At 41.9% G+C, this 27,474-nt stretch overlaps 1 protein-coding gene across 1 annotated transcript in view; it reads left to right on the forward strand.

Moving 5' to 3' along the window:
* MNAT1 (MNAT1 component of CDK activating kinase) overlaps nucleotides 1-27,474 on the forward strand; it is a 130,803-nt gene that overhangs the window by 55,439 nt on the left and 47,890 nt on the right. Inside the window, exon 6 of the mRNA XM_080346108.1 lies at nucleotides 4,111-4,236. Coding sequence (XP_080202234.1) covers nucleotides 4,111-4,236 — 126 coding nt within the window. The remainder of the gene's footprint in view (nucleotides 1-4,110; nucleotides 4,237-27,474) is intronic.

The following is a 27,474-nucleotide window of genomic DNA, read 5'->3' on the forward strand; positions in this document are numbered from 1 at the left end:
TGCATCCAGCAGTTCCTTCTCACTTCCAAGGTAAAAGTGCTTATGGCCCACACAAGTAGGAATAGTTTGACTCGTTAATGAATAAAAACTCCACTATGAACTTGAATTTAATGGCTCAGAATAGAGTTTTTTGAACTGGTTTCTGACTTATTTCAATCCTGTTCTAAAACACAATCTTAATTTACTAGAGACCAGTGGTAGGGTGTTTGGTTTTGGTTTTTGGTTGTGGTGTTTCTTTGGTTGTGTCATGATTTTTATTTTTTATTTTTTATTTTTTATTTTTTTATTTTTTATATTTATAAATATAAATATAAATATATTTTAACACAGCAGTCGGTTTTACTGGAAACCCTCTTCACCAAATGGCTTGAGGAAATAATGGTTATAAATAATCCTTAAACATGACCAAAAGAGGTAGTTTTAACTGTGATTGCATGTGTTTTGCTGTTAAAACATCTCTGAATATTCTAAAAACAACAGAAAGGTGATTTTTTTGAAGACTTAGGAAGGAAACCGGGCAATTTTAAGTTATCTGTTTATGAAGGGGCACTGTCAGCTTACATCTGAGCCAAAGCTTGTTTTGTAATCCTAAAGGTTTATAAAGGCAGCACTGAAGTGTTTGTACAATGCCTTACCAAGTCTCTGGAAAACCAACAGTTGTTAAACAAATAAACATTTCCTATAGTCTCTGAAATCTCTTCAATGTGCTGCTGCAAATCTGAAAACGAAGCTCATCGTAACTAAAACTTAATTGAGTAATGTGGCGGAAGGAAGTATAAGCAGTAGCACTGTTAAGAACTCCATTAAGAAAAAGAATATTATATCTATGTTTGCGAGTATTGTGCTAAAACAACATGGATTAAGTTACAGCTGCAGGGGAACCAGTGGCGAAACTACTGACTCAGCAGGATTTTGAGAGCAGAGGAAGGTGGGGAAATGATATTGACCCGTTGATTCTGAGTTGTCTCTTTTTGGATTAGGAACCTACAGCCCATGTGGGACCTTCCCTTACTGTCCCATTAAAACAAAACCAAACCACCAAACAATGAAATTTTGTGTGTGTGTAGAGGTGTCAGGTCTTTCCTCTTCCAAGAAGACAGTTTTACCTTTGGCGAATCATAGAATCATATTTGAGTCATGAAATGTCCTGAGCTGGAAGGGACCCACAGAATCATCAAGTCCAGCTCCTGTCCCTGCACAGGGCAACCCCACAGGTCACACTGTGTGTCTGAGAGTGTTGTCCAGTCTCTTCTTGAGCACTGTCAGGCTTGGGGCTGTGACACCTCCCTGGGGAGCCTGTTCAGTGTCCAGCACCCTCTGGGTAAAGAACCTTTTCCTAATGTCCAACCTAAATACTAAGGAGTGAGGAGGTACATGGTTTCTGACATGTATTATTTATGGTATTATCATATTGAGCAAAGGTCTCAGTTGTTTACAGAAGTGTATGAGAATACTGTCCGATCTCCGAAGAGCTTATCATTTAGATACTCCAGAGGCAGGGAAGAAGGGACAGAAGTGGTTCCTGGTTAACCTGGGGAGAAAGGCTGAGGCTCCAGGAGCCTGTCCTGGGCCAGAGCAGGAGGTAAGGCTGGGCTTAGGGCTGCAGGGCTGAGCCAGGCCTGGACAGCTTGGGCTCTGCAGGCGGCTGGGACAGTGACCTGGTGCTCTGCCTGCTCTGTGTTTTGCCTCCCAGTACTAAATTAGGTAGATTTTACATTACCTTCATTATAAGTGACCTCTTTAACAATAGAACCTCTCACTTGAAAGGCACAACACCTTGGCGTCATTTAGATTTATTGTCTCAAATGCATTTTACATATTATTGAAAGAGCTGTGTGTGTGTTTTGTTTTGTTGTTCTGCTTTTTCTGTTTTACCTTCTAGACTTAGATGATCGGGGCTGAGTAAAATATTAAAGCACTTCCTTTACTTACCATATGAACTCTCTCACCTGTATACAGAGGGTTATATTAAAGGATCTGCTCTTAGATGTCTTCCGTGTTGTGAGACTTGCACCCTCCTCATTAGGAGCCTGTTCTTCACTGGTGTGGGCAATATTAATATTGTGTTGCAGCACATGGTCAAGTGGCAGGTTTTCCCTGGGCTGTGGCATAGATGAGGTTCTTAGGGACATGGTTTAGTGCTAAAATTAGGTTATGGTTGAACTCAGTGTTGGGGATCTCTTCCAACCAAAATGTTTCTATGATTCTATAGCTTGGAGTCAAGCAAAGGCATCAAGTGTCCCCACTTTTACCAGAAACTCAGGGGTTTTGAGACACATCTTTCAGAATTTTTTGCATACAATTAGCTTTATTCATACTAAACAGTCAATTTGTTTTCCCACACAGAAAATTGCTAGTGTGGATAAATGCTTACAGGATTGGACCTTTCCTGTGTGTTAATAGTTAACAGAAGGGTTATGTGCGCGTTGGAAAGGACAAACAATCCCTGACGTGGTGGCTTAACTGGCACGGCGTGGGTTTCCCACAGTTGTGTAATCTGGTTACTGGTCATTGTGTGGACTCTTGAGAGGTTGGTACAAAAATTGGCATCCTTTAGTTATTGTATTAGAAATGTAGAGAACATTTAAGGCATATGAGAGGACAGAATGACCCAGAGAACGCTTCCCACTCTTCCCTTCTCCCCCAGCGTATTAAATCTGATGATTACAAGAATCCAACATCCTTCAACTCTGCTGCGAGCTGGCAGCACATGCTGCTGCGTGGTGGTTATGAACATGTGCAACACTTTGAAGATTAGAGACTGTAAACTAGTGCATTTGTGGTCCAAATTTTCTCCTAGTTGTACAGAAATTAGACATCTCCTCTTATTACAATTTAAGTTTTTAATGTCTTCACTCCCCCCTCCCATTTAATCACAGAAAGTGGAGCGGGATCCTGCGCCTTGGTGGAGAGGGATCCTGCGCCTTAGTTGCATTTGTAACTCTGGGCCGGATCTATCCATATGAGATTTTTTGGCTTTTAGCACTTGCAGTCTAGTCCTAAGACGAAGGGACTGTAACAAAAATAAAGAGCAAAGAGGACTGGAGAGTGATGTTAAAAGTCAGTGTACAACATCACTGTTTTTCGTGATAATTTCTGTAGGATACCATGAGGCATCTCGCCACGTTAAAAACTTCCAACATCTTACCCTGAACTAAGGAAAAAAGAAATCACAGTTCAGTTTATGAATGTTTGATTTTGTAAGTAACAAATATGGTTCAGAGTTCAGTATTTGCTTGGTTCTGTGAAACAGAAGCGTATGTGACATTTGAGTGCCCCACGAATAAAATACTGCACTGGAGCAAGCCGGGAAGAATCCATCTGAACGTCTTCCCTGCTCTCAGCTTTACAGTCATTCTAGCTAGGAAAGGAGTTCTCAAGGATGTTGGTGTGCATGTGGATAGTTGCATTAGTTTATTAAAAATTACTTGGCCAATAATTTTCTAACTCTCTCAAGAATGCAGTTACATATATGTATGTTAATAATAATTCTGTTCTGAGAGTTGAAGTAGTTCATTCGCTTAACTGTTCATTTTACTACTTTATATGTATATATATAATTTTTTTTTTAATTGGCTTGCTTCCCTAAAAATAAGTTGGTGAAGGAGAAAATAAATATGCTGTTGGTTGCACTTACAATAGTGCCATTGTGCAAAGCAGAGCAAGGATCATTTCCAAACGGCCTCAGGTGAAATCTAATGGGAAACAATTTCAAACTGGTCTGAGTTCACTGGTAGAAAGAATGTGTCTTAGATAAACATCAGATCCAAGCTATACTACTCAGTATTATTCCTCCTCTGATTAAGTTCTAATTTTTCTGATTTTAATAAATATAGCCGCATTAGCTGGTTGGAATAAGGAGCCTGTTATATTGTCTTTAATGTGGATTCTATAAAAACAGTTGTTTGCAGGTTGCTCTGATTTATGGGCTTGCTGCAGCTTTTTCTTATTACTAAAAATGATCGTTCTCTGTAAACTGTTTCTCATAGAGAGGATTACGCTGTTCTAGTGATGGCCTTTCAGACACAGCTTGCAGTTGGGAAGAATATGCAGTGTTAATTAATACTGGTTTTGGTTTAGAAGTCAGATTTGTTCCTTGCATGTTTACAGGAGAGCTCCAGTCTTCCCGCTTCGCTGCTTTTAGCGCAGCATAAGGACAGACCTACTCAGCTAGAAATGCAACTGGAAAAACCCAAACCTGTCAAACCAGTCACGTTTTCCACTGGCATCAAAATGGTAAGACTTGCTTGTTTCTTTTTTTAATGCCTTTCAAAAGACGAGGATTTCCCACATGTGAAATTTACAGGTTATTTAAACTCGAGTTGCATATTAAATGAAACAAACTTTTCCAATTAAATGAGTAATTAGGAATTAATCTAAGAATTTCATCATTCTGCTAGGTGGAATATGCGAACAATTTTCATGGTATCGCTATGAAAAAACAAACTGTACCTCTTTCCTTGCCAAGTTATGGTGTCCTTCAGGTTGTTTTGGTCTCATTTGTTCTGGAAGCTGCAATTTTTGAAGTTCAAGAATAGGCTGCACTTCAGATTTGCTTTAAGCACTGGAATAATTTGTGAGTACGAGACGGACAATTTAGAAAACGGTGCCAAGTGGTTAATGCTATTTTCCTTGTTATTGGACTCTAAGAAGCAACAAGTATTTTTGCCAATGTGTTACTGCCATGGTGAAAGCTGAAGATGTGTCAGCATTCCTGTTCTTTATCACAATATGGTACAAGTGCCTCTGTGTGGAAATGTCAGGTTTTGTGGGGGATTTTAAGGGTGGGAGCCTGAGTTACTGATGTTTTTTTGGTTTAAATCTCTGCACTTTTTTAGACTTTGCATTTTAGAATTGAGAATGGTAAACGATGTCTTGAAAATAACCAACGCTTTCTAACCTCCTCAACAAGACAAGAAATCAGCAAAGCAAAAACCTTTACGTTAAACTAGTCTCCCATCAATCGATCATTTTATTTTGTCAGGGATGTCTGTTCTGTGTTCATCATCCTCTGCGAAGTTCACAGTGTAGAAGCATTTGCAGCTTATTTTCCAAAAGCAGCGCCAGCTTTTGCAAAGTTGTACAGTGTTGTTTTCTTGTTTTCCTGTAGTATAAACTGTATCTTCTTCTCTTTTAAAATTAGAATCTGAGGCAGATCAATATGCTTTGCCAGAGGTTTTCGGTTTATGTAGAAAATCTAATGGACAGAAAATGTTGTTTGTTTTAAAAAAATATTCAAACTGAGTGCCTGTACTTTTTCTTGTCGTTAAAACATATTGTCAGACTTTCTGAAAGATGTTTGCCTTTCTTCTGGGAAAAGGAGGAAAAGCTTATGCTACACGATGAGCACAATGGAAGGACTTTCTAACGCGTTCGTAAATGGATATTGAATGCAGTATGTGGTAGTGCACATTTCACACCTGCAGCCCTAAGATAACTTCATCCAGGAATGATGAAAGACTTGGCTGAGGAGATTTCTGGCATCACAACATTTAAATCTCAACGTTTGAAATAATAGGGGATATTCCAGATAACTGATCATTACCTTGTCTTCAGGAAGTGTGAGCAGATGACTAATTTAATGTGTTCAGTTCTAGATAAGCAAACAAAAAAACCTCACTCTGACTGACCTTAGTCTTAGATTATAAAAGAATAATTAAAAAAAATAAATTAGGAATAAGTACATTTAACAAGAAGATTAAGGACAGGAGTATTTGAAATTGGTGACGTGCAATTTATGACAAATAGGTTGCATCAAGCAAAATAGACTTTGCACTGATGAATTTACAGTTTTTATTCAGAAAGATGAATGTTTCCGTATTTTCTTTATAAGGTGCTTGAATTAGTTATTACATGACACTGATTTTTTAGAACTCTATAGAAATTACATTACACAATAACAACAATATTGAGAATTCTGCACAATAAATGAATTAACTGGTGAACTTGTAATTTCCAAAGCAATTGTTGGTTACCACAGCCTGGGAATATTTTCTGTGGGTGTTGGGACTCAGTTCAGCGGTTGGAAGCAGATGTTGGATTTGTATGGATGACACACAAGTTGGCAGTTTATGGGGCTGCTTTGCCATTGCTGGCCTCATTTGAATGAAATGTGTGCTCATATGGCTAAAATGCAAAATTATAAATAGCAGAGCAAATAACAGGCTCTATGAAGAGGATCTGGAAGTTTAGCTAAACCCATTTGGCCTTTAGGCACCATACTAAGTTGGGGAGGGCCTTGGGGGTGTTTGTGGATATACAGCAATATATAGGAAAGGAGTTTTCCTTCGGAATGCTGAGTTGGGAAGGCTCATGGACTGGAGAGTTCTGCTGACTGCGTTTGGAATGCAAAAATCAAAAGGAAGGTGAAGAGAAGCCATAAAGGTCCATTCAAAGGCAGAAAGATAGCGTTGTGCTGCATTCTGCCTCTGGTTTGAGAGGAGATTAAGATGGGACTCAATTTACAGCAAGCGCCTCCTCAACACAGAACGTGCCAAATCCAAACAGCGCAACAGCAAATGTAGCAAGAGCTGGTAACCTTAGTTGAACAAATAGGATCTGAATAGGAACTGAAGGAACAAATAGGACCTGAGGTTCACAATGTTCCTGTGGTTAATTTGCCTCGCTGTTAAAATTGACTCTGGAATGCAATGGAATCTCTAGTTCTTGGTGGTTTCAGTTTAGGAGTGGGATGCGTCTTGGAAAGTCACTGTAGACAAATGCAAATTGTTTGGCTCAGAATGAAGTTAGATTTGTAATAAGCAACACTGCCAGTTGTGTGTGGTTTGCTGTGGTTGATGATACGTGACAGCATAAGGTGAATTCCCACCTGGACACTCACCTTAGGAGATGCTTAACATGTTCCAGGTTGAGTTTCTTTTCTGAGAACCTGAGGTGCTCAGTCCATTTCTTTTGCATAGGTAGAGATTCTGTTCCTTCAGCTCAGTTCCTGTCTGAGCTGTGGGGTTCATGTCATTTATCTCAATGGGGGCAACTCTAGGGTGGTACCGAGAATTTCTTTAAAAAGTACAATTCTAATTATTGCTCCATTTGGCTCAGGAGTTCTGCATATTAAAGATTGTTTCTGTGAAAAGTCTGATTTGGGCTCATGGCTGAGGCGTTTTGGCAGCGTATGTTTAATGAATCACTACGTACGTTCTTCCTCTGTGCTTTTATTTTTTCCGAATAGTTTGGCCGCTGACCTTTCCTGCTGGGTGTTTTCCTTAATTCTGTTTCAAAGGAAGGGAATCCAGATAGAGCTGGTTTAGATGCCGGCTAATCCGGAGCTTGTGTTTACACAAAGGCAATAAAAATATGCCAACTGTGGCAACCCACTGTTTGGGCTGTTTTTTTCAGCCTGATTGTGAATGTGTTTCCTGGGATGGTCTTGGTCAGAGATGTTCTTCAGCCTGACTGCTAATCGGACGTGTTTGCGGGGTTCTGAATTCAGAGACATGCCCGTTCTAGTCTCCTGGGCGATACTGAAGGAAGTTGGTTCACTTAAGGTGCCCAATTAGTGCCGTGGAGCTCAGTGCCTGCAGGGGAACGAGCGTCGGTCACTTGTACGCTAAGCAAGAGCATCCCCTATAGCACAAGGCGGACAATTAGCTCATGGGGTCTCCTTCACTTTTCCCCTTGTCAAATTGGGTTTTTTTTGCTCATTTCCAGTGGAAGCTGGTTTATTTTATTTATTTATTTGTTTTCCTTGCAGTCTGCTCATTAACTTTTAAATTTTCTTTCAGGAAATTATATCTTTGCACAGATCCCCTTCCTAATCAGTCCGTTTGATTTACCTCTGTAAGAGGGGGGAGGAAGAAAGTGCTTCAGAGTTTTCTGCTTCTCACGCTCGTATTAAAAATACGCTTTTCAGCGTATCTGAGGATTTAAAAGCTTTAGTAAATCTAATCTCAAATCAGTGTAAAGCTATGAAACTGTACCAATCTTAGTTGTTTCAGTAGTGCTAAAAATACTGCTTCCTGGCAGCGCTTGTACTTTAGATTTTAGTAGCTGTCAAAAAGAGCAGAGGTTGTCAGAAGTGAATGGTGTTTCTAGAATTTCTAGGCCTTAATAGGGTGTGCAAAACAAATCTAAGGTCTGGCAATAGAACCGTTTTTCTTAGTGAATATAGTGACCATTTCTAGTCAGGAGGTGGCTTTACGGTGAAGCTAATTTGGACATGTAAAAGGTGCTCATATGCATTGCACATGAATAGCAGTTTGCAAATGCAGCAGGAATTAATTGCATTACGGTAATTTACTTTTCTTTTTATATCTCTGGTGTTTACAGGAGCGTAGGAGCTTGTAGGTCTGCGCTTTACGTTACCATTGCGGTTGAAAATGCATAGAAGACTGGATGCGTTTAGCTCCTCTTTAATGCATTAAACTGGGAACATGCAAACCTTTGAGGCTGTGGCCCAGTTATTGAGATGTTTGTTAAAATCTGCGAACGCCTTAGACTGTGCTCTCTTAGCCGTGTGCTCTCTTCAGCATGTTTCAGGCTGCACACCCTGTCCCTTTTCCATTCCTTCCAGTTTTATAATGGTTTTTGCTCCTTTCCACCAGCCTCCCAGGAGAATTAGCCTCTAGTGATGGTGTTAATGAAGTAATTTCATGTAGTTAAAAACTCACCTCTAATTGAATTGCCCAAATACACATGAAAACAACATAGAAGAACATAGGTGTCCTCTGGCCTGCAACCACTTGGGAGAGTTTGCTTTTTTATGTTTTATACCCAAATACCTCAAAACTAATATAACGCATCATTGACCGTTCAATTTCTATGATGGTTTTTGTTTTATTACTTAGGGCATATTTATTAATAGAAACATTAGTGCGGAGCGCTGCTTCATCATTAGCAAGGTGGTTGCTGCCCCTCTGAATGTGCAGTTTAAACAGATGTGTCAGGGAGGGAGGGGAACCAGATGCCCGGAGGGGACGTACTCGCCCAGGATTAAACAGCAGAGCAGCGGCGGAAGGAGGAATAGAATCCAGCTCTACTAAATTCCTGGATTCCTCACGTCGTGTCTCTTCCTCCGAGTCGGGCTCCGTCTCCTGTCAGCAGCGCCCTGAACGGCAGCGAGTTAAGAGTGAAATATCTGCTGCTGCTTCCCTGTCCAAATCGCACTCACAATGTTACGTTTAACTCCCTGTGTCTGAATATTACCAGGGTTTGACTCCAGCTGTTGCAGTTTCGGTAGCTGGATGCTGGGGAGAGCCACGTGCAGCCTGAAGCGGCCGTAGCTTGCGGGAGGGAGCAATGGAATCCATATTTCGGAGGAATGGACCCATCAGACACGGGATGTCTCGGACGCCTCGGGAATGCGCGTTACCCCTTGGCTGAGCTTAATGGGTGTTAGGGAATAGATTTTGCGCAGCATTACACTTGAAGTATTATTCTAATGGGAAATAACATTTTTATTTTGGAAGAAATACCTCTACATAATGTAAAACATTGACCTCGTCAGCCCAGGTCAAATTAACTGTTCTTCATTATTGCCTTTTCCCACAATATTGCTTCCTGTGCAAACAACTGCTCAGCGGCTGCTCCTGTTTTCCAGTCTGTTTCTTTTATAGCTTGTGGAGCAATTATCCAAAATCCTGTTTCAAACACAGAAAGTCAGTCAAAATACCTTTTTAATCAGTTGTGCTCCTTCAAAGTTGCTTAGACATTCACCAGGTACTCTGAGGTAAGCAAAATACATGTCACACTATGGTTTAGACGACGACTATTCCGCAGCTCCCGAGTGCTTTACCGTCCGTTCTGTGGGACCAGGACCCGTTTTAGCCTTCCAGTCTTGCTTTGCCAATTCATACTGCTCTGGTTTGGTTGATGTTTGGTTTTGGTGTGGTGTTTGTGATTTTTATTTATTTATTTTTAAGCACTTTTAGTGTTTGCCTAAAGTTAAGGGAAAAAAAAATCAAGCCTGTTTCCTTCCTTCACTGTTAGCTCAGCTGGTCTATCTTCAGGCTGAAACGCCTCAGATGGAATTGATTTCTTTGAGATGTATGCCAGTCCGAGTTTAATTGGTGTTTTGTTTTTAATCTTCATTTGGCTTGCGCTACGCACATTCCTTTTTTTGCAGCTGGGTGAAATATCTCCCTTTCCACACTGCTTCGTAGTTGGGAACCACGACAAAATTACGTCACTTCTTTTCAAGAGGAAGTAGCATGTTTAGGCGTATAAATCCTTACAGAATAGACATATTTGTTTTGCAGAGCATGCATGTGAAGGTAAGATTTCCAGTGGCCCTGAGCGTTATCCAGAGCTCCAGCAGGATCTGGCTGTTGCGGGCGCAGCCTTGGTGCCCGTCCTGGCTGTGTCGCAGCTCCGTGTTCACACACACTGGGCTGGGCATTGGGCCTGTGGAGCAGCAGAAACCCATCACTGAGGAAACCCAAACGTGCCGGTGAGAGCGAAGTGACAGCGTTTTCCATCAGATCTCTGCATTAAGGTGCTCAGACAACCAGCACTGCTGGCCAGACCGTGGAAACAGCTTCCCCAGAGTGGATATTCACTGGGGGTGCACGTTTGGAGAATCCCTGGAGTGGGATGCTGCAGTTACTAAGCACCCTGATGTGATTCCTAGTAAGACTATATATAGTATTTTGCATTAGGTTTGAATTTTTGTCGTTAATGACAATACCTTGTTTTTAACAATGAACGTTGCATTGATCCACTGAGAAGGGTACCTGTTACTGGAAAGCAAAAATGGAAAAGAAATGCAGCTGCTGGATCTCCACCATCTCTGATAATACAGGGATACGGAATTCAAATACTTGAGCTAAGGGACACCAAAAATACTGAACAATAGAATTCAGGTTAGGGCTGATGTGCTGGATTTTGAGAGTCCTGTGATCCACATTAAATCTCAAAGGATTATATATACAATATACCTGCAACCTCCAAGTAGCATGGTGGAGACCGATTAGTAAATATATTTGTCATACTAAATCTCTAGCCCTCTATTTAAATAAAGACGTTTTGTTAAGAGTCAAGCACATGCATGCAGAACTGTGATTAAAGTTTTTGAACTCTGGTTTTGAAGTGTATGCCAGATAAACTTTATTTAAGTGATCTATCATTGGAACGCTTCCTGTGCACTCCAACCCACAGACTGAAGTCTAAACCATTTAATTGGGTTCTTGCCTTACTATGTAATTACTATTATATCAAGGTGCGTAAACATTAAGCACATTATGTTGACTTAATGATTTTTTTTTTCCCTAATGAAGGTAAGAACTGTTTTGGGGGAAAAAATAAAGTAAACGATAGTATTTGTCATTCCTCCTCCCCTCATTTCCACAATCTCCTTTTGGGAATGGAGACTGGATTTGGAAAATGCAGTTTGAAGTCTCCTTGTATCTCTTAGCAGGGTTTCTGTTTGGAATGCCTTAGGGAGGATGCCATCGTTGAAATTAAACTGTTTGGTGGACAGACATAATGAGAACTGCTTGACCTGATTCTATTTCATGCTTGGGCTCTCATATACTGCTCTGTTAGAATAAATATTTGTTCATTTGCTTTGAGGCTCCTTTACATGGCTAAAGCAGCATATGTTTATATACACATAATAGTATAAATACAAATTAGGTCCATAAGTTTGCACAGCTGTAATGACTGGAATTTAGTAAATGAAATAGTGCCAACGCTGTTAATTGTATAGGAGTGAACAGCAAGAAAAATATGTGTTAGTATCCCGTGGCCAGCAGGGGAGCAGATCTACCCTGTAGCTGTCCAGTTTTGGGCTGTTCTTAGGGCTTGGGTTTTTGGGGATTTTATTTTATTTTAATTTTTTTAAAAAAATACATATTTATAATTATTTTTTTAATTGTGGTGGTTTTTTGGGTGCAGGTTTTTGTTGTTCTTTGAGGTTTTTTTGGGTGTTTTAATCTGTTTGATATACAGAGTTGCCTAAGAGCTCACCTGCCTGACTTTTTACCATCAAATTTCAGAAGTACATCTGTGTGTCATGTTGTTTTGGTCCATGAAAAGATGCTGCTCAGGCTGGTAGGGGGAAGTTCGGCCGCGCTCATCCCCTCCCCTGCCCAAATGGGAGCAGACACGGGGACAGAGCAGCAGGAACTGGGCTTGAGGTCCTAATGCAGGATGCCCAAATTCCATCCTTAGCAAGAGCCAGACCTGCCACCAGCTACGATAGCACAAAGACACATTGTAAAGTGATCTAAGGAAAATGCCATTTAAATCAGCCCCGAGATCTTCCGATGTCTGAGACTTACAGCTCTGAATACGCTCTCGCTTGAGTAGGTGTTACTGTGAGCAATAAGGAGAGATCTGACTGAAAGAAAGAAGGTGGCTGAGAGGAGAGTCCAAAAAAACAGCTGGCAGGGAAATAAAGAATAATAAAAAATTTCTCAATCATTGTTTGTTTTGGAAAGATCATGCTTTAAGCACATGGAAATACTTTACACATTTGAGAAGTGCTGACTTCCTACATGCCTTGTGAAGGAACAGCAAATCATTCATATAATGTAAACACATTTATAGATTGTTCCAATATAACTTTTTTCAGTGCTGCTGTTCTTTTTAACAAGATACGATTTAGTGCATATATGCTCTTTTGATGCTATACTTTGGCCAAGAGTTGCAAACATCATAAATATTAAATATTGGAGTTTGTGTTAAAGCGAGCAGTGCGAGGTTAGCGAAACACATTTTTAATGCAAAAAGTAGTTAAATAGTGCTGCTTGATGCACTGTTTAAAAGTAAACATACCAGAAAGCAGTGCTGGGGCAAAATAGAAGTAAATAACTTGTCTAAAAGTGTGAGTATAAGCGGTCTCATTATGTCCTGATACAGATGATATAAAAAAATGGGAGTGGACAAAGTTCCTCTGTAAGGGTGGAATTTACTGCCCTTGCTTCTGCGTTTTAGGAGGAATTTAGTAACTCTGCGTTCCCCTGACCTGATGCTGGTTCACCTTCTGTCTCGGTAGGTGCCCAAAGCAGGTTGTTCTCTGCCTCTCTGTAGGAACTTTTCATGCACTTGAAGATAACTCCATAAAGAGGCCTTCACAGAATGAAATATTTGAGAATTTAGATCTTAATTCTAATCCCTTGTTACTTAGCTCTAAAAGCATTGATTTCTTCTGCAGATGGTTGCTAGACTGTCTCCACTCTGCAGACTCGATGTGAAATGACATTTGTCAGCTGAGGACACTTTAGGGGGGGGAAAGTCTTTTAAAGACAGGAGTGAGAACATTTAAAGCATGGTAGAAAAGCAATGATTTGAAGCCACTTAGGCAACCTAAGGTAGTAAATTTTTGTGTGTGCACAGAAGAATGTGTGATCTTTCTGCCACGATCCCGTTTTATTAGCACTTATCTGCATTTGTGAGAACACTTTCCTCTAATCCTTTCTTCTGTTGCTGCTGGTCAAAGTCTATTTGTGTCATTCCTTCGTCTTCTCTGTTGTTTACCTGGAGGATGGCTGGTGACCTGGAATGGCCGAGCCAGGCTGATGGCTTCACAGATTCCTCTGAGTCAGCGGTCACTTGGGTTGTGTCTGTTTGTCTGGCTTTGTGAGACTTGTCTGTTAGGCACGTGTGTGCAGACTTATCTCACAGTCTGGTTTTATTCCTGGTAATTCTATTTCTCAATGAACTAGGGTCTATTTGCCAGTGTTGTAGAGCATATTGACCTTGCAGCACGGTTAAAAGATCTCCCACATGCCTGTGTTTTCTTCCTTGCCTGCTGTCAGGTCCTTCTTCGGACAACTTTGGGGTAAGCACAGCCTACATCTGGCTTTTCTGAAATTCTTGACAGGCTTAAAGTCACACAAGGGAGCCAAGAGGAGAAGAGGAATGGCAGTAGTAGGAGGTCATCACTGGAAGAGACGTGGCAGGGAGGTGGGTATCAAGTAGCAAGTGATAGGACAATGGGAAATGGCCTCAAGTTGTGCCAAGGAGGTTTAGATTAGATATTAGGAAAAAATTCTTCCCAGAAAGGGTTGTCAGGCATTGGAACAGGCTGCCCAGAGCAGTGGTGGAGTCACCATCCCTGGAGGGGTTTAAAAGACACAAAGATGAGGTTCTTAAGGACGTGGTTTAGTGCTAGATTTAGGTGATGGTTGCACTCGATGATACTGAGGGTCTCTTCCAACTGAAGCGATTCTACGATCCTCTAAGTGCTGGTGTCCTGGTGGAGCTCGTGGGGATGGGGAGGCAGCAGGTGAGATGGATGGAGGAGGAGTTGGGGACTTGGACATGCAGTGCGTTGGAGAGAGCATGGTGGGGACATGGGGCCATGGCTCTGAGTGGGGAGATTCAGGGCAAGGTTTGGCAGAAAGGTGGGAGCGAGTGGAACAAGCAAGTTTCTAGGAAGAAGGGCTGAGGGGCTCCTTCATGGGATGGGGAATTACAATAGAGCTCTGGGACAGAAGGGTTTGGGGAACTGAGGGTTCTACTACTCAATCAGTTCCTGTGTAAGAAGTCTGGTCTCTGCGGGCAGCAGGGATGGTGTGTGTGCACTTGGGTGGTTTCAGATGTGACACCCCCTTACTCTTCTTAGCAAGGGCTCTGGCTGTACATGCAGGACTTGTGTAGCCCGCAGCATCTTCCGTTTTGCATTAATCTCTGTTACAAGAGACACCCACCTTACTAAAACATAATTCCCTACAAGGAGAAAATCTTCAACGTGTCGATTGAGTCCATGCTGTGTGTGTGCAAACCCTTCTGCACTTCAACCCCTGCCTAAGTGAGTACAGCAGATAAATGGATGTTTGCCACGGGCTCTCAGGGCAGTCAACTTCGGAGCTTTAAAATAACACATTTGTAAATTAAAAATACATTTGAAAATAAAGATGTATTTCAAAAGGGCTGTTGGGGGCCCTAGTTTTCAGCAGTCAGTACTCATCCAAGATGGACTTGTATTGTGCTGGGGTACTTGCAGCAAAAGATATTTTGGATCAAAGAGACAATGTTCTGTATTAAGGAGACTTCAAAAGTAGTTTTCCTCAAGAATGTTTGTTCAGGTGCAGAGGGTGGGAGAAGGGAATATTGTTTTAGGCAATCAGCATTGGACATCAAAAGGTGAATTTCCTCATCTATACGCGGTCTGGACTCTGTGTCAGTCAAGGTGTCGCTGGAAAGGAATATTGACAGCGTTGGCTACTAATGAAAGAGCAATTATCCTCATGAAGGAGTGCCTTGGTCTCTGAAAGTTTGGCTTATCTTTATTCCTCTTAAATGTGATGTGTGTATTTTTATTTTTCTTATTAAAAACCTGGATAATGGAGTGTATCAAACTGGGGAACTGACTGGTTTAGTTTATTGTTCTGCTTTGCCTGCACGTAACTGCTACACAGGTAACACTCTTGTCTTTTGGGGAATGTGAGGCTCAGGTGTAGTTTGTGACACATTACAGTTCATAATGTGTGGCAGAGCAGTAGAATCCTCTGCCTCTTGCAAAGCAGCCAATAGCATGGTCATGGGTTGTATTTTATACAGGCTTTTTTAAAAAGATATATGTAAGAATATTGTGACTGCGAAGAAACCTGCTTGGATTTGCTTAAACAAATGTGTGTAGTGATACGAGCAGGAAATGGAGGGACGCAGAGCACATGTGGAACCATCTATCTAAATTAGCTGGATGGGGGCCAGGGAACTGGAGCTTGCAACATTTGCAGCGATTAGCAGAAAATGAAATGATGGCTTTGTGTAAGAGTAATGATTCTTGTGTCATTCTGGGACAGTGAGGTAGATCCTGCAGGAGACAGATGGTACATTTAAAGGTGGCATGTGTGGAATTGGAGGACAGTGCAAAGGTAGGTAGGAACAATTTAATAGTGAGGGCTGTGCACAGGAGGAAAGCAGCAGAGATTTTAAGGTCTGAGGTCCATTGCCCTGTTTCGTCTCTTGAAAGAGAGGCAGAAATAAACACAGCACCCTTCTTTTCTCCAAAGCGTAGAAAGAGAATCACAGAAACGTGATCCTCCGCGGGGCTGTCAGAGGCAGCGTCCGGTAACCCAGAGCTGCTGACAGATCCAAACGGGGTGGATGGAGGAGCCTGATCCTCAGGCAGCCTTTGGCTCCGGGGCTTGGGGCTGCAAGTGTTGTGTGCCTGTGGGCATGTGTACATGGCTAGCATTAGAACAACCAACAAACCCCATATACATCCAAGGATACATATAAAGACAGCCAACTTGTAATGCTTCCCTGCGATAGGCCCGCTGAGTTCAGAAAAGCAAAGTTTGACTGTTCAGTTAGTAAATATCTGAAGAATTTTTCTGCCTCTCCAAATGTTGGCAGGTTCTGTCTGAGCGTGACGGCAGCGACGCCGGGAGTGACACCGTTTTGTCCGCTTCCATTTGGAGTGGGATTTGGGGCAGATCGTGACTGCAAGTTCAGGAAAGGGATAAAACTCCACAGGTTATTGTTGGTTATTCTACACACCAAAACACGGGTAGAGGCGGGAGGGCTTCAGCGTTATCTGCTTGACAGGGGAGATCTTGGCACAGACCTTCAACTTCTACATCCTGGTGCTGAATGTCTGTTGGCGCTGACTTGGCCATGCAAGGATTCCCCTGTTGGTTGTTCCCTGTAAAACATGATTTACATGTTTTACAAGCAGACCTGGCTTGCCAGCAGATAGGAGAATGTAGAGGGGGTTGCAGTGGAGACTTTGTGCTGCTTTTGTCTTCACCTGTTCAGTTTTCTCTTACCTTTATCTGCCTCTTCATGGCATGATGCCTTGAGATTGAATTCCCATTTTAATTCTGTAGCCTAGGCAGGATTAGGCCAAACATTTCTCTCAAAACAAGCAATTCTAAAACCTGTTTGGAATGGTCGGGGGACCTTTAAGTTGCAGGTTGTGCTAAAGCTGAATGTTGCATTAGTTTAATTTCACCAAGAGTGGTGTGTACAGCATCTGCTTTATGCTAATTTTTAACCTCTCCTTTGTCTGGTTAGTTAAATGAATTTGAGATACAAATTGAAACATATATCACTTTTAAAGTAACAGAAATATTCTTGAGGAGTGTTGTATCCATTTAATTGTTGATTGCTTTTCAACTCCATGGAAGTAACTTCAGCCATAGCTGGTGTGCCGGCTACAACTTCAGCATTAATAAGTCTATCACGTCATTGAAAACGTTTTGAATTTTTTTTTTAAGGGCCTGAATGAAATATCAGTGGTATCTGGCTGTTTGGTTTGTCATGAAGAACAAAGTGGCTGCCCTTTGTTTTTATTTAGTTTATTTCCATTTATGAAGAGGCAAAGTATATGGCAAACGCAGCTTTGCAAAACGTGAAGTTTCTTCAGCAGGAAGAAACCCTTCTTTAGAACTCGGGATTCTCTATCCTTGTTGTTAAATACAGTGCTACATGACCATGCTGGTTCATCTTCAGCCCGTCTCTGCTCCATCTCGCTGGCTTAGACATGGAGTGGGCAGCGCTGGGGCAGCAGAGGGTACGGTACCTGTGCTGGGAAGGGAATTCAGACAGTAAAAACCACTGCTGCAAATGCTCTTAGGAAACCTAGAGCTGTGAAAGTGCAGTATGGACCTCGGAAAGGCGAGAGGAGAGTGTGTTTGCTTATATTTTTGGATGGGGAAATGTTTGCTATTGTGCATTTTGCTGGCAGAGGAAGAGGAGCAGGGAAGCTGAGGAAGGGCCAGCTGAGGCTTTTAGGAAGGGGAGGGATAACCCATACCTGGCGTCGCCTGCGGGCGACAGGGAGAGACACACACAGCAGCTCTCTATTTCTGCAGCTGTGTGTGTGTGTGTGTGTCTGTGTGTGTGTACACTGTCAGTGGGCAGTGACAGCTGACGGTGGGGGCAGCAGCTTTTTAGGGGAATTCAGAGATTTAGATCAAGAAACATTTGCGTCAATCAAAATGCTTCATTTCCAGTTAACACGAAGCGACTCTCCGATAAAGCCAGTTTGAACATGATTTTTGGATGGGAGCATCCATGCAACTTCGGTGGGTTTTGTTTTGCCTCCTCCGCCTTCCCTTTTGCTGGAAAACCTGAAGGAATGTGGATTATGTGAATGATAGAGTTACTGCTCTGACCACTGTGGTAGATTCATTCAATTGATAAAATTTGTCCCTTTCACAATTCTTTTGTGCTTTTATATTTTTTTTGATTTGATTAATCTCTTTTTTTTTAATTATTTGCATGAGGGCACTCAAAGTATTACTCTAAGGCCACAGAAAATAACTTTGTAAATAGTTTCTTACTGTTCTGAAATCTAATTAAAAACTTGCAAACTTGGTCATTCATCATTTGACCATAGGGGTGTATTTCTTGTGGAGACAGTCTAATATCCTGCAGCAATTTCATGGCATTACAAAAATAATTAATGGACCCTTTTAGGGCAGTGCGTGTTGCCACAATATGGAATAATACTTCAGTGTTGTAAGTGAATGGCGTGCAAGGAAACACTAATCCCTTGTGTATAGTAACAGGAAGTATGAATATTACTTATTAATAATAATATAAAACACCTTCGCACACATGCTTTTTTTTTCTGGGCATGTCTACATTTCATAAACAACAGCGAATTTTAATTACAGAAAACTGGTGAGGAGCAGGAACCATTTGTGCAATTAAGATCTGTTTATTTAAAAGCCTTCAGAAGTCGTAAGAGATGGAACTAAGTCGTATGCGAGGGATGAATGTTGTGCAATAATGCCCCTTCATTCCCCTTTCATAATAAATCTCCGCAGAGTATTCATCCGAAAGGGCTGGATGCCAAAAAGAACAGGTTCGACTTGTCTGCGAGGATTTACACCGCAGTAAAACGCACAACTGCTTTTGTGGAGGTCATTGTGAAGGTCAGGGAGCCAGAGCGCGGCGCTGAATGGGAGCAGCCTGGAACAATGGTGCGAGAGGTTGGGCTGGGCGAAATGGGTATTTAAAACCTCAGATGAAGTGTAGCAATAAGCTTGGAGTCGTTAAAACACATGACTTCAAAGCGTGTCTGCTGTTCTGCAAGAGATGAATGGGTGCTTTTCCAGAAGTTTGCATCTCGTACGCTCTGCTGAATGTAGCTCCTAGGTCAAAATGCAAGAGTTTGCTTGATTCCTGACACCTAACATCAAAATGACTTAATACATCTAATATATACACTCTCAGACCATTAATGATTGCCTCTCTGTCCGGTTTGAAAAAAGAACCCCTCATTGATACTGAAGTGGATTTAGTGACATGAAATTTGGAACACCTCTTTTTACAAATAAGGTCTGAATTTTGACCGTAGGGTCGCTGTGTCTTTAAATAAAAGATGATGCTCATTTCAAATGGCAGCCAGCCATCAGTGGGGTTTAGTGCAGAGATTAATTAGTAAACTTTGGAATGTGCTACAGCAAATGCAGCTGATTGGCAATAGCATGTGGAGCAGCAACTGGTGGAAAGCTGGTGCTGCTGAGCAGCAGAGGTATTTCCAAAAAGACTTAAGAGTGCTGTGATGTGCTGTGCTTTAAATGGCACTTGCGCTGATTGCATCAAACCACCAGCTTTCTGTTTATTCGGTTTAGTAAATGCACAGATTAAAGGAATCTGATGTGCATTTGGAAAGAAAGGTAGTTTTATTGTTTTGGTGTGATTAGGTGCACCCCATCGATAAATAGTGACACCCCTGAATGTCACTTTACAGCAGATGGGGGTTTGTCTGCAGTGCATTTTGCAGTTGCTCTATAGGAACACAAATGTCAGGGATACTGTCAGATGCTGAGTTATGAAGCAAATAGGATTAATTCAATGGCTGTTGCAGTAAGGCACTTCTTAAAATTCTAGTCTGCTTTTAAAAATTGTATGGATTACTGGATATGTGAGTTTGCATGATTTAGAATTTCTCGCTCTCTTTACGGGTTTAAAGACATGATTAGAGAAATTTTGGAAACTTTCTCTGTAAATTCGTTTTCTAAGGATGCTTGGTATATTTGGTATGAGGAATGGACTCCATTACATGCAGTCCCTAGTGGGACTGTTTTCCTAATTTGTGTAGTTCGTGGGATTGGGGCCCAGATAATAAAATTAAGATGATTTATGTAATAAATAACTACTCTTGAGAGCGTACTTGGAAGCCCTCTATACTGCTTAAAATCTCTCTTATATTGCATTAGTCTCTTGATGCCCACCTTCAGTTAGAGGGGCATGGACAAGTATCCAAATCAGTAAAACTCACACCAGTACGTGTTTGCTTCAGAAATACAACTTGACTGGCATGGTAGAATTCATTTTTATATCGGTATCCTGAGTATTGAGCAGAATTCCGCCCTTGTGGACTAGTTGATGGTATTGTATTAGCATTTTTGATCCTAAACTGGCAGAGCTGCTTGGTTTTGTAAGATACGGATCATCTTGGCTTTGACCCAGAAAACCCATAAGCGTGTGCTTTAGAATGTACACCCTTTGGCTTAACTCGCTCTGTTACTTCATCCTCATTGCATTTCAGTCCCTAAGACCCATCGATGTATCATGGCGATCTGTGGACCAGGCAGCAGCAGGTGCAGGTGTGTGATACCTGGTTGTAGCGGTCGGAACGGTGTGCGGAAGGACAAGGAGCTGAGGCCGGAGTCGACAGGGTGCTGGTTGTTCCTCTGCAGACCTGTTTCTGCAAGTCTCCGCTTCCGAGGCCGTGGTGTTTATTGCCATAGGTAATTGCAGCCAAGCGGATAGGCTCAGTTTACGCCATCAGGTTTAGGCTTGCTTGGCTTTGTTGGGCTGGACTTGTAGACCACAGTTCAGACAAAGTAATCGGTGTGCGACTGCTCCTTTGACTTTGCGAGGCTTTTTGTGTGTTTAAAGCTGGGTGGTTTTCTAAGCTGAATCAGTGTTGCTGAACCTGGGTCTAAGCCCCAAGTGAGCGATAAAATGATAAAATTTCCTGATAGCAAATAGATTTGTTAGCTTGAGGTGCCTTTAAGTGAATCCCCTGTGTCAATCTGCAAAGGATTGGGGTGTTACAGAGTCTCTCAAAATGTTCAATGATACTAAACACTAACTCACATCCTTTGATTGTGTGTGTACAACAGAAACACCCATGCACTCAAAAAGCAGCTCCACAAAAACCCCATCTTACCACTGTGATCAGCTCTTTTATTACTGAGGCTTGCTTATTTTTAAAACTAAACCTGCTGTATGTATGTACAATATATACATCTAAATACATTGCAAAGCATTATGAATCATTAAAAGCAAACTATAGCCCTTGACACAAACAGATGTAGGTATGTTCAGTGATATGTTATCCTGGCTGGGCTGCTGGTTTGCTGTGACTTGACTGCTTGTCTGAATTACTAAGTGCTCTTTGTGGCCTTTTAGTGTTGATCTGAATCTAAGATATGAAAGATTAATCAAAGTTTGAATTTCCTTGACTCGATAGCAGCAAATAGTCGCTACAACTCCCGTCTTTCACTGGTGCCCTGGAGCGGAGATTCCCGAAGCTCCTTTTAGGCTCTGGCAGGATTTATTCTCCTTGTAGGTCTCTCAGACACACCGGCTATCGATACCCAGTCCCAAAATTGAGTGTTTGAGCCGACACAGCGATGGCTGCGAGAAGGAAATGAGGGGGAGAAAAGACGATGCAGTGTCGTGTTTTAGGTGTGACCTGAGATGGATGTGAACCCAAGGGAAAAAACTTGCTCTATTACCGGTTGATAAAAGTTTATGTCCAGAGCTGGGACAAAGCTTTGTAGGCTGGTGGTGATTTAAAGTGTTTGGTTAATTGTTAAAGCTTTTAGACATGGCCTTGGCTTCTTTTGCTGAAAATGTAACTTTTATGAGAGTTATACAACTTACCTTCACATTTTTTTCTTTTCCCTTGTCAAATCTTGGGTATTTCAAAACAAAACCCAAAAAATCCCCCCCAGGTTATTAAGCCAAACGTGCTGTGAAAGCTTATTGAACAGCTTGAAATTAATGTGATTGTAGCCCAGGAATGGTGGGAGGGGGAAGAGAACACCCCTCCAAACTGTCAGCAACTAGGAAAGGAAACAGCAAACCCTGTTATTATTCATATGCACTCTAGAATTTCCCATTTCTTCCCATCGAGTTCAGCGATAGGTACCGGTTACCCGGAGACCTGTAGCACTGGGTTTGTGTTTTGTGGATGCTCAGGAGCCCAGTGCTGCCGGGTGGATGGTGTCCAGGTGGGTGGAAGAGCCATAAGAGGCAATTCTCCGTGGTCATCCAAAAAGCAGCTTCAGCTGGTGAATCTGGAGGTGTGTGCGCTGAGTCACTGTCTCCTATACCTGTAAGATTGTCCCACTGATTAGACTCAAAAGGCTTGGAAAATCCTATTTGCGTGGGAAGCTCGAGTGCAAAAACTTGCCTAATTTACTTTATTTAAGTCAATATAAGCCTGCTTAAGGCTTTTTGGAAAGCACATCTAAGCGAACGGTGTTTTAAGTTAACACAGTGTCTTTTGCGTTCACAATAAAAGCTGGATTTATTTGAAAAGGGTGTGCTTATGGTTACCTTATACAGACTTTTGCCATATTAAATGTGGAAGGACTCCATTCTCCCGCATGCACACATTGTCTTCTGTGAAATTTGTACCCGGAAGATTTAATATCTTCAAGTTTGCTTTATGATCAGCAATTCTTTGAACTCGCAAACAAGAAAGTGGATCACTTCAAATATCTATTTGAAGTCTGATTCTGAGGAATGCTTGTGTTGGCTTTGACCTTACAATGTGAAGTTTGATCTCTGTCTCAAAACTGCCGTATTCTAGCGGAAATGTAAATACAGCCTGAACTTTTTTTAGATATCTTTAAAATATTCAGTCTCTTAACAACAGGGACTTTATTCCGGAGATCCTGGATGTTCAAACCATGGAAATGTGTTTCTGTTCACAAGGGTCCTGGTTCAGCAGCTGATCTCTAAGGAGCAAACCTCACATTTGCTTTCATTCAGAAGACCCAATCTGTGGTGGTTTAGACTTAAATTCAACCTTTTCAGTAATTGCGAAGCTCCATAGAATAGAGAAGGGCTGAGGGTGGAAGCTGATTCAGATGATTTAGCGTTTTATAAAAGCACATAAAGCTGCAAGTTGTCTTGTGTTTGGTTTTGAAAAGCATTTATTAACTACTTTGACATCTCGCTTTTATTCTCAAACATCTGCTTTAGATTGTTTGCCATAAAAGTGTAAGAATTAATTTTGCCCTTGTTTTTGTTATTGCTACCAGAAACCAAACTATTTTTATTACTTCTTGTATAGCGATTTGGACCCTGAATTATTTTCAGAGTTGAGGAGAAAATTAGTTTTCATTTAATTTTTTTTTTCTCCCTCACGTTCCCCCTGAGCTTACAGGTAAAGTTAATTAAATTATAGTTTTTAAGTGCGCAAAGATGTTAGGCAGGACTTGTTAAGCTGTGTAGTAAGCTTTATTTGACCCAATATTATGAGTTTTAGTGGAATTCAAATGGTCAGCTCATTTGAGTTTGTTGTTCAGAACAGCAGCTGCCCTGAGCCACAATAAGACATTTGCATCATCTGTGGAGGGTTTAGTACATATTTTACTGTATGGAAATAATATATGAAAGTCAAAGAAATGGCCTCGCTATATGTTTAGCCCTTTGATAAACAAATGTTCTTAATCCTTGTTCTTGGGGTTTCCTTTTCCTTGGGTTGCAGCTGGTTTGTGGTGTTTCCCGTGAGCAGCGAGGAGCCGTGTCCGTGTCAACCCTGATCCTGCGCACGCTGCGCCTGAGCCGCTTCTTTCCCTCTGTTGGCTATTATTACATTTCTACTGATGCGGGTTCATCCAGTACTTGTGTCAGAGCACGCAGGCATCTCCCCTTTCCACAATGGAAGTGTTGTTTTTAAGGCAAATCTGTCTCGTTATGAGCCTATAGCAGGAAATACTCAGGCAGACTTGCTCGAAATCTGGTGTTTGTGCTGCAGTTGCTTTTCACAGCAGTCGCCTCCTTCAGAATCTGTGGTGACACTTACCTTGTTTTTTTAATTTGAATACAAGTGTTTTAGCGAAAGGAGCCAGTGAACAAGATAAAACAGATGAGGCATCTCTTTATTTTATAAATAAAGAGGATTTTTCTGTGTCTAAGTGACATTACCCTGTGATTGTATTGCCAGCTTCTGTTTCCCTGAGATTGTAGATTTTTGTTCATGGCAAGAACCATTCCTTTTACCTTGTTCTAAGGAAGCCATCGATGTTTCTGGTTATTGTGCTTCAAGGAGCTACAAAGCCATAGCCGCTAAAACCAGAGTAACGTGCTAGGTCGTGGTAGTTTTTGGGTACACGAAGCGACCTTTTCTGCAAGGCTCTCAGAATCAACAGGGCTTCCAAATAGTGTCTCTGATCCTGGGAAGTTCTGTGAATCTGTCCAAAGTGTTGCTAAAATTCAGGTGCCATGAGAAGCGTACGCTACTTTGCAAGCTGTTGTGTCTGTGGTTCAGATTTAAGCATCGTTTTGATAGAGCTACTTAAAACATAAATGGAAATGTACACAGAAAGAAACTAATTCTCTCTGGGACAACAAAAGCATATATTTTGTTCCAATTAAAAATACAGTTGCTTCTGCCTCAGGGAGGTTTTTGTTTAGTTTAACAAAATTAAAGTGCGTTTTCAAAGCGGTGCTGGTAACCGTGTGTTACGTTTGCAGCGTCTCTCGCTGTCCCCAGGATAATCAGTTCATGTCCACTGGTGTGCTCTGCATGCCAAGGAAGGAAAAAGCCTAGAAATAAACCACTTCCCACTTGATGTTTAAAGGAGGAATTTCTAAATATGTTGCTAACAGGTTTCAGTTGTCACTTAAAGTTCGTCCACAAATACAAGTGCGCTCCACAAACATCGTGAAGGTTTATCACGTATTGCTAATGCCCGATGACACTTCCTTCATTTTTCTTCAGTTTTTCTAAATTCCTCCTTTTTATCTTTTTGCCTGTTTCTAATAAGTCACTCTGATGTTTCTTCTTCCTGTTTCTCCTAGTTTGTTCACATTCTTCTTTTCATCTGCCTTTATTGTCGTTTCCTTCATATTTTATTCCTTTTTTGTTGTCCCCATTGCTATGAAAACTTCCCTGCTTTCTTTTGCCAGACAGTGATCAACCTTTAGCAGTGCCTCCTTAAAATCCAGCTATTCAAGGAATCTCAGTTTAATTCTTCTCTTTATCAGGCAGACATAAGCCATGCCGAATGGGGTGTTCTACATCTTTATCAACGTTTATCTGGGTCTAGGCTGTACGCTCAGTAAAACAGGGAATATGGCTCTGACTTTTACACACACACACGGAGTTTCTCATCTTGTACAGGCTGAGGTCAGCTTGCTGTTCGGTTTTGTTATTTCAAGCAGTCTTTGTTTTTTAAATCATCCATCAGCCTCTACATTCCTCAAAAGTTATATTATATTAATAATCTGTGGCTATTTGGATGGGGGGAGCTGCTTTGGAGGATCCCAGCAAAGAGCAGACAGTGGAGTTAAAATGACATGTGGTTCCTTCTGAGCTTCTGTTCTACTAATAAAGCAGCTGATTTTTGCAGGTTCCCCTGCTCTCCAGGAAATCCTGAGTAATTTTCTTGCGTAATAGAGAGACCTTATCAACGTAACACTCAGCTTCACCGCAGCAAAGCAGGAGCCTCAGTAATTCAGCTGTACCAAGACTCAAGTGTTGCTGATGAGTGAGCGATGCTCAGCTATTGCTGGGGCGTCTGTCCCTTGCTCAATGTTATGCATCATCGTACACAAAGTGGCATTTGTCAAATTGATTTCTATTTCATATCCCTTGAAAAACGAGGCCCTTAATGTGGGTATTTAAAACAATATTATATTAAAGCCTTTAATCCTGTAATTAGACTCGCTACTGCCAAGCTTGTGCTTTGTTGATAGCCAAATCAAAATGATCAAGGCTCCAGGAGTCTGACAGTAGAAATGCAATGAAAGTTCGCTTAATTCTGCTTAATGCTGTACCACTAACATAACACAGTGAGACCTGGCGTAACAAACTGAACAGAACATTGACTTTAAGTTAGCAGTAGTGAGTATTTGTCTCTGAAACATGGGAAGAACCTGCAGTTGCACTTTGAGAAGGGCTGTGTTGAGCCCTGTGAAAGCCACAGTGGAGAAAACCAGTGAGCTGACAGTGAGGTTTGCAAATACAACAGCACTCTTAGGGTGTCTGGATATCACACAGCTGCCGGTTCAGGCCACGGCTCTTCGATCCGACTCAACGTGGCCAAATGGATATCGCACTGCAGGGCAGAGCTGCTGGGAACCGAGCAAGAGGTGCAGCAGCAGCTGAACTGCTGCGTGAACCACGGGGAGTGCACAAAATCATAGAATCGTAGAGCCATTTCAGTTGGAAGACACCCTCAGGATCATTGAGTCCAACCATAACCTGGCTCTGGCACTAAACCGTGTCCCTAAGAACCTCATCTAAATGTCTTTTAGGCACCTCCAGGGATGGTGACTCCACCACTGCCCTGGACAGCCTGTTCCAATGCCTGACAACCCTTTCTGGGAAGAAATTTTTCCTGATATCCAATCTGAACTTCCCCTGGTGCAACTTGAGGCCGTTTCCTCTCATCCTATCACTTGTTCCTTGGGACAAGAGACCAACCCCCTCCATGCTCCAACCTCCTGTCAGGTAGTTGTAGAGAGCGAGCAGATCTGCCCTCAGCCTCCTCTGCTTTGGAGCAGAGACCCAGTTGGGAGCCAGATTGAGAAACAAGCACTGAAAACCAGGAGGGTGACCTGTGGGCTTATTAGTTACATGAAAATGCTGTTGCGTGTTAATTCTTTGTTTCCCAAAGCAGTGCTGCCTCATGTCCCAGGCTGTCCTTTGAGCAGTGCTGGAGATTTTGAGGAAAGCTGGGCAGTTCCTGCCAGATCTCTGGAGGCTCCGCTGAAAAGGAGCGAGTGACTGGTAGCAGCAAACATCCCGACCATGCCCTGAATCCTGAGCGGGCTCCAGCAGCCAGCGCTGGGGACGACGGTACCAAACAGGGGCTGTGATCCATCGGGGTGAAGAAAGGGCACCGGGCTTTTCTGTGACAAGAGGAGCCACTAAACCTGGTACTGGCGCTGACCCAGAAAAGACTGTATTTTTGGCCTGTTAAGTGGACACGGGATTTCTTCTGAGAGATTAGAGAAATGGGGCTTTTTGGCAGGAGCTTAAAGATAAGTCTGGTCAGGTAACTGCTTATGTCAGAAAGTTGTAAAAGAACATTTTGGAGGCAAGTAGAACTGATGGTCTGAATTAGCCCGTGTTGCTCTATGGTTAATTTGCCAGGGACCTGTTTGTGTGCAGCAAATCACATATACATGACTGTTAATAGCTTTTTGGTGCCGTTGATCTCTTGCTGTATTTCTGCTGTTCCTAAAGAAAGCACACTTTAAAAACTGTTTTGGCATTCAAAAATCAAATTAAGTTATTGTGGAGGCAAAAAACAAACCTAAATTTAGTCAGGTTGTTACTAGGCATCTGAAATCATCTACCCCAGAGAGAAGGGGGGGGACACGACTGTCAATCTTATATCTCTTGTCCTGCCACAT

The sequence above is a fragment of the Nesoenas mayeri genome, assembly GCF_963082525.1.
Source record: "Nesoenas mayeri genome assembly, chromosome: 5".
Classification (NCBI taxonomy): Eukaryota; Metazoa; Chordata; class Aves; order Columbiformes; family Columbidae; genus Nesoenas; species Nesoenas mayeri.